This window comes from Aphelocoma coerulescens, chromosome 3 (genome assembly GCF_041296385.1).
Source record: "Aphelocoma coerulescens isolate FSJ_1873_10779 chromosome 3, UR_Acoe_1.0, whole genome shotgun sequence".
NCBI classification, from domain to species: domain Eukaryota; kingdom Metazoa; phylum Chordata; class Aves; order Passeriformes; family Corvidae; genus Aphelocoma; species Aphelocoma coerulescens.
In genome coordinates this window covers 120140638-120148428 of record NC_091016.1, presented here as the reverse complement: position 1 = coordinate 120148428, position 7791 = coordinate 120140638, and the positions used below count along the sequence as shown (strand labels likewise).

The 7791-nt window shown below is 41.4% G+C and overlaps 1 protein-coding gene across 2 annotated transcripts in view; it reads right to left on the bottom strand.

Moving 5' to 3' along the window:
* Positions 1–827: 827 nt before the first annotated feature.
* CLIC5 (chloride intracellular channel 5) overlaps positions 828–7791 on the bottom strand; it is a 77702-nt gene continuing 70738 nt past the window's right edge. For both annotated transcript variants that reach the window (XM_069011763.1, XM_069011764.1), the window contains 2 exons: positions 3715–3896; positions 828–1454 (listed from right to left, as the gene is read on the bottom strand). In XM_069011763.1, coding sequence (XP_068867864.1) covers positions 1287–1454; positions 3715–3896 — 350 coding nt within the window. In that variant the 3' untranslated portion in view covers positions 828–1286. The remainder of the gene's footprint in view (positions 1455–3714; positions 3897–7791) is intronic.

Genomic DNA, 7791 nt, shown 5'->3' with positions numbered 1-7791 from the left:
TGAATTTGCTAAAGGAACGTGCAAACAATCACTAGTGTAGAGCAGAAGTGCCAGGCAGACACCGCAGACAGAGCAAAATAATCTCTTTTAGAAGAAAACCTAATTCAGAATCTTGGAACCTGGATCAGTAAAGCCTGGATAAGCAGAATTGAGGCATCATGCATGGATTTCTGCTAGCACACTTGCTGAATTCCTGGCTGGAAACATGCCTCTCACTATGCCAGCCTGGCCTCATTGAGGCTCTCACAGCGAACTCCTCCTGGGGTGAGATGATGAGCACTTGAAAGTGACCCATCTGGAGCCCAAGGCGATAAAAGCACTTCCCCTGCCTGGAATCCGTGTGCAGCGACAGCTTCCCACTGCTGATCCAAGTTTCCCAAGATAGCAATTATAAAGGAACTGGCAACCATGCAGTCAAGACGACAATATCCTACGTGGTTTGGTTTGCTGTGCCAATTCCCTCTGTGGGTGCTGGAGTCAATCTGCTGCCCCTGTTATTGCTGTGTCTGTCTGTCTCTACCAACCAGCAGATCCACTGGGCATTTTGGCACAGGCCCTGCTCTTCCAAGGGCTGCCTGCTCAATTGCTCATTCACTGTCTTTTGCTTTAAACATTCAGATCCAACACCACCATGCAAATTTTATGCAGAGTAGCATCTGCAAGTCTGACATATTCACTCAGGCTTCCCCCTCTTGCGCCAAGTTAAAAATAAATACCCAATAAACTCCTGGGCCTGCTAAGACACAAGATGCATTCAGAGAGTTTATTTAAATATAACTGCTAAGAGCATTTCTGCTTTAGGGTCAAACTCCTATTTCCCTCCCCCCCCCCCCCCCTCTCTCTCTCTTATATTTTGTTCATGCCTCAAGGATCTTAATAGAACTGGGGAAAAAAAGCGTCCTTGAAATAACCTAGAGAAGAACCAGTTCTATGTGTTCCTAACTCTCTTACCTTAAATTTCAGCTATTTTTAAAACTCTAAAGAATACAGGTAGTGATGTACCCTCAACACAGAACAAGAAACTAGTCAAGTGGGCTCATTTCCAATACTGATTGCAAATAATACTAGTTGAACCAGATCTTGGATTAGACTTCAAAGGGTCTCCACCCCTCCACACGAGCTGCCTTCTCTTTTCTCCAGGGAGAGGCAGATTTGTCCCTGACCAATACACTTGGAACGGGTGAAGTCATAGGGATGCCAACCAGACAACATAAGGATAAAGTACATCTTAAGGCAACAAGGAGCAGAGTCTGTAAAAGGGGATACTGAGCCATGGCTGGGGACAGTTAGGACTTGCTGAGCCTCTTGGCCACATCTGCATAGGCTTGCTCGATTTCTTTGTCTGCTGCACAGGTGTTGGTGAACTCGTCCCTGGCGTAGGCGTTCTTCAGGTACCGCCACAGCCCCGTCATCTCCGCCGGGAACTCGAAGTTGCGGTATTTCTTTGCAACAATCTAAAGAAAAGATAAAACACGTGAAAAAAAACCACCTCACTGGTGATGTATCTCCAGATTCCTTCTTAGGGAGCTTCTTGCTCTTTTCTGTCATATAATTGATAGCAAACGAGAGGAATATTTGGAGAACTGGGGACTTCTAGAAAAGCCTGAGAAGTGACTGCTGGTTGTCCTCTATCTTGCAAGGCTGCTGCTTGGCCTACGGACACTCTAAAGCAATGACCTGGCTACTGTCACCAAATTGCAACTGTTATGGTACTTGAATTTCATTGATTTTACCATATTAGGGGTTTTGGGGTTTTTTTACAAGTCTTAAGTACCTCACTTAAAGCTGAGAAACCACATAAGAAGGGGCTGAATCATAAAAAGCAAGACAGATTTAAGAGAAAGGCATTAGTAATGATAATAACATATTTTCATATTAATTGTTATATTTAACATTATTTTATATATGTATATGGTATTATATTTTTAATATATGTAATATATTTTGCCTGGCCAATGGTGTCAGAGGACATAAGCACCTACAGCTGTTGGAAGGCTGTCTCCGTGTTCATGAAAAGGAAAAATTTAGGGTGGTATGGGCACCATGGTTAGGAAACCATGATCTAATCTAATAGATTTAGCATCTATTAGAAACAGGAGCATTGGGGTAAACTGAGGGAGAAAATGGTTATTTCAAGACTTTTTAGACTAGGAAATTGTCTATCAAGGCAATTTTTCGATTTCTAAAAACATTCAGGCCCTTATTCAGGAAAATAGTTAAGTGCATACTTAATTTTAAGCACCTGTACAGTCCCATTGAAGTCAATGGGATTAATCTGTACTTAAAGTTAGTTGGTTGGTTAAGTACCTTGCTGGATTGGGATATTTCAGTTTCCCTATAGGAATATACCATATAGAATAAGCCTGTGGTGACAGAGTGAACTAGCTGATAGGAAGGGATGGATTAGCTAATTTAATGTGTGCTTCCAATCTCTAATTTTTCTGACAGTATAAAATTGTTCCTGGGCATAAATTACATACATATGTGCCACAGAGTTCCCCTTTATTTTTAAAGCACATGGTAGAGCTGTTTTCCATCTCAGATTTCTTAGGATAGTCATGTTCTCAGAAATAACTGTGATTTGTTTTTATTACCAGGATCCATTTTGTATATGCAAGCCCAAATCCTGTCCTAAACTGCATTTAATTAAGCATTCTTGCCTTCCATTATGCTTCACACGCATATGGGGAAGATAAAACCTGCTGAGCAACTTAAGTCAACATTTTCAAAATTTCCAACACACATCTTCCATCAAATGAAAAAATAATTTACCCTTTTCTTCTATCTGTAAAATGCTTTTCAGGCAATATCCTATGGCTATGCTTGTCTGAGAAAAAATTTAATTCTCTTTTGACATCTTTCATTTCATCCCTAGGAGACAAGAACCAGTGAGGGGCCACACATTCATTTTGCATTGTCTGACTCCAACGTCGCCAATGAAGACGAGCCAGAAAAAGTGCTAAACCTGTGAGGATATTATCACATTTCTTACCTGATGACTTATGTGCTTTTTAATTTTTTTTTTCCTTTTTGCATGTGTGCAGTCAGCTCCCAGGCTCAGTTTATGTTTTGGCTCACAGAGCCAAATTAGATGCATGACTTGGCTTTAATTCCTAGCTCGCTAGCTTGCCAAGGTCTGCCAGGTACTTGGGTTATTCTAAAGCAACATGTCATCTGATAAATTAAATAAATGCAACATTTAGAAGTCAAGATGATGTACATGATTTGCACTATACCAGCAACCATAGTATATCTTAAATCCTGGACCTTGGCAGTGACTTTGATTTGTTAACTTCTCTGTGTGAAATACCAGATGGAATAAATATTCCCCAAAGAGATGGACTGCTGCTCTTAAGTTACAAATGGGTGGGAACTGACTAAAGATTTGACATGTTTCTTAAGGGTATTAGGAACTAATTAATATGAAATGCTGCTGTTACTTGCAGCAGGGTAAAAATAAAGAGACAAGACACCTAGAACTTAATATTGTCTTAATCACTAATTAGTGATGGGACAGTTTTCCCATGTACTAAATATAAAGTTCCTTTAGTTAACCTGTAGGAAACACTGACAAGCAAAAGTGTGTTTCAAACTGCTCTTCTAAGTCTTAAGAACTCTCTGCTGAAATACATGTTGGCTTTAGCACTCAGCTGTCAGAGCAAGGCACATCAGTTTCAGATAAGGCTTCTCTGATGATCTCATGACATCTTTTACCTTGACAACGTGGAGTTTGGGCAGAAGGTTGCAGTCAGCAAGTGTCAGGTCATCTCCATCCAGAAACTTGCGTTTAGATACTTTCTCCTCTTCAGTGCTGTCTGCATCAATCTCCTCTGGCAGGGGAGTTCTCAGGTAATCATCCAGCTTCTTCAGAGCCTTCACCAAGCCCCTTTCAAGAGCTTGTCCAAAAAAAAGTAAAGAATAAGTGATAGGGCAGGATAAGAATTGTTAATAAACACTCATTTTCAATGGCTATGGTAGTGCCTAGAAAAAAAGCCAAGAACCAATTCCTTTGTTGTTAATTTGTGCTCCAAAGCCTACACAATCCGATGGCAAAGTAGCCCAGCAAAGTACATCTGCCTGAGGATAAAGCTCATCCTGCAATGGGAAAGGGGACCCAGGGACCTTGGTGTGCCATGTCTTCTCCTGACAAACAACAAAAAGCATGAAAGAGATCACAAAAAGAAAAAAACAACTTGTCAATATGATACAACAAAAAAACACATATTCCCTATGATATTCTTCTGGTCTCTTGAAAGCCATCACACAGGAACTGGAACCCTGTACACTGCTCCTTCATTTTTCTAACCAGCCACGTAGGACTGCAATGAAGAAGAATTTTCTAGCATTACTTCAGCTCTATCAAGTCTTAGTTTTATTTCTTTCAACCCCCTTCCAGAGTAATTAAAGGCAATAGCAGTAATTCCAAAGATGCTAACCAGAGCTCCGTGCAGCTGAAAGATATACTACAAACTAGATATTAGCCAGTGTTAAAATTGCCATTTAACTCTTGGGTTCAGCTTGGGTGCAAATCTCTCTTTTTGAGAGATCTCAAATAGGGTCTTGCAATGGAAAGGAGACCCCAGACCTCTTAGTTCAGTTACTGAAGATCACGTCCCACACTGCTTCCATCTCCAACAAATTCCAGTCTTCAAATGCCACGTAGACCTCTACAGCAGAATGGAAATTTTTCACCCAGGCAAGGAATTTGTGTTCTTATGCTTCACTCTCAGGATAACAGAAAAATTTGCTGAAATAATGCACTTACAAAAACCTGAATAACTCTGTGCAGATTTGTGTCTTACTTAAACTGCAAACACTTGGGGGAAAGAAGGGTCTTTCGTGTTTCTGTTTGAAGGGTGAAAAGCATGATGGAGTCCTGGTCCCACACAAGTGCCCCAAAGTGCTAAAGCAACATAAATAAGAAACAGCAAGAATTTACAATGTGAAAAAATAACAACATGACTTGTGGGCTTAGGGCCAGAATTTCAGCAGGTGAAAATTACCTGCAGTGATTTATACCTGCTGCAGATGTAGGCTGGAGTCAGTATTAATGGCTTAATACTGTAAAATCTTATGTCTCTGAGTAACTTACTGCCACTGAACTTAGGGGAGAGTTACTCAGGTGATGTAGCACTACAAGGCCTATGGAGATAAAGTCCAAGGAGCAATGGGTTCAAACTGAAATAGGGGAAATTTGGTTGATTATATGCAAGAAATTCTTGACTGTGAAATAGTGAGGCACTGGAACAGGCTGCCCAGAAAAGCTGTGGCCCCATCCCTGGTAGTGCTCAAAGCCAGGTTGGATGGGGCTTGGAGCAAACTGGGATAGTGGGAGGTGTCCATGGCAGGGGGGGTGCAACTAGATGGTCTTTAAGGTGTTTTCCAACCCAAACAATTCTATGGTTCTATGGTTCTAAATATATTTATGGACCACAACAGGCACTCTAAAGGGCTGCAGCAATCACCTTTCACAGAGAGCCTTCCTGGCACAGGTAACTCCACAGGCTTTGCTGTCAGCTACCCCTGTGCTTTTGGCACAGGGAGAAAGGCAGCACATCCAGGGCCACTGAGAGAGCAGGAGCTGAACACCACAGAACATGATTTCTCTGCTGCCCTAACATCCATTAAACCTGTGCCAGCAGTGGAAGTCAGATTAAGCCGCTTGATGCTTTGCTCCCACTGAAGCCTCTTGGCCCAGCACCAGGGAACCATACCAGCTCTTTTGTGGCTGACTCTGAGACACAGTGGCAAACCCTGGCTTAATTGATTGACTGGAGAAATGACTGTGATCCCACTGAAAACACCCCCACAAACATAGCAGGGAGGGAAGGAATTTTATTTCTGAAAGCAGAGCATCTAAAGCGACTGAAGTGCTGCCATCCATAAAACAAAAGTGTTGCTATCCCTCATTTAATCAATTCAAATTGAATTTTGACACTGACATTCTACTGTCAGATGCTGGCAGTGGTGCCTTTAATTGCCTGCAGCTGTCCTGCCTTACAACTTCCACAGGAGGGTAGGAACTGTGGAGTGTGGCAGCACTCAAAGGATTTAGTGATCTCTTTTTGGTTTGACCTGTAACACCTGTTGAATAGACAGTTCTGCTTCTCTTGGTCAGCCTCAGACTGTGTCCTCTTACAGCGTGTTCATGTAGAGACAATGGACTCGAATTACTGTGATTTAATTCAATTTTGTTCATCTGGATTTTAGAGAACTGGCTCAACGCTGACCACTTTCCAGTATTCCCTTCACCCAGCAGGACTGTTGGTTCTCCAAGTCATCTGAGCAATATTCCAGCGTCAGGAGGATGTTTGATGCTTTATGCTAACCATAAGGGTCAGTCAGGTGTGTGCATGGAGACAGGAGCAGCAGGTGAGGTAGGTTTATGTGACTTTTCTGGAACTTATTAGGGTTTGGGGTGGGTTTTTTTGCTCTCACTGCTCTATCAAAGTGTGTCAGGGCTGTCCCAAAAACAATGCCTGGAGTGAAGCCTGTTTGTGACAGTGAGAAAAACATCTATCTGAATTCATACTTGGCACTTGCATGTGACAGCTTTAGGCCAGAAATAAGCATATGTTCAGGGTTCAATACATCTGTGACCTAATTCACAGGCTCTGCTGGAACCCACAGGATCCTGACATCTCACAATGAAATCACTACACAGTCAGGACCATCTTCTATCCTGGTAGTCAAGAACTGAACAACTACTTGTGACACCAATGACCCCTTTTATTTAATCAAAACTCTTCTGATTCTATTAAACCTCTCAGAACAGTCTGTAAAACAAAAAAAAAAACTGAGTAAGAGAAAACTGCTCTCCTTCCAATTAAATAGTGAAAAAATTTTTAAAAACTAAGAGAATTAAAGTCAAAAAATTGCCATATCAAATGGATTTTAGGTGCACAGGGTCAGATTTTTAAAGCCTGTCAATTCCAAGGCATTTTTTGAAATCCATGTGCAAATATCCATGTTGCAAATCCTACGTTTTAAGGTCCCCTGACACATTCAGATTTATCTATATGATTCAAAATCTTACGTTCCTTGAGAAGGTACTTGGGGAATTCCCCACTCAAGGGGGACTCACTTTCTCTCTTACCTGGTAGATATTTAGGCATTATGTGAAAGGTGAAAAATTGTGAATGGAGACCAGGAAATAACCTCTTCAGAACAGCCTACAGCTCTGAATGTTCTGGGACTCTTCCTGAGGAAAGAACTGTCTGGGTTCACATTACTGACCAAACTCAGCTTGAATTAATTCCTTAAATTTGGATTTAATTCCAAACTTCTCATACTTCAGCTATTTCATGAAAATCTGGATGACTCTCTACATTGTTTCCACTGAGAACACAGGGGAGAGGATGCACTCACCAGGGTAGGGGCCATGTGAACACATCACAGCACCAGACTGGATGAAGACATTTAAAAATATGTGAAGAACTAAAAAATTACTAATTCCCCATTTGTGAGAGTATCACCCACAGTGAATTTCAGAAGTGGCTAAGCACCTAACTCCATTGGCAACTTGTCCTCTGGGAAACATCATTAAATAACTAAATAGGTTTGCTGATAACAGCTAATAGGTGGGATTAATCTTCCCTGAAGTGAGTAAATTAAAAGAATATCTTTGAATTAAACACCCTGAGACCTTCCTCTCTGTTCAGTGGAGTTTTCTCTTCTACACTTGGTCTTGGTGAGCCCTAAATGAGCTGTGGGGAGAACTTTTCCTGACGTGTCTAACCTCACTCTTGCATTGTCTTGGTAATGTCAGAGTGGAGAATTCAATAGTACAAC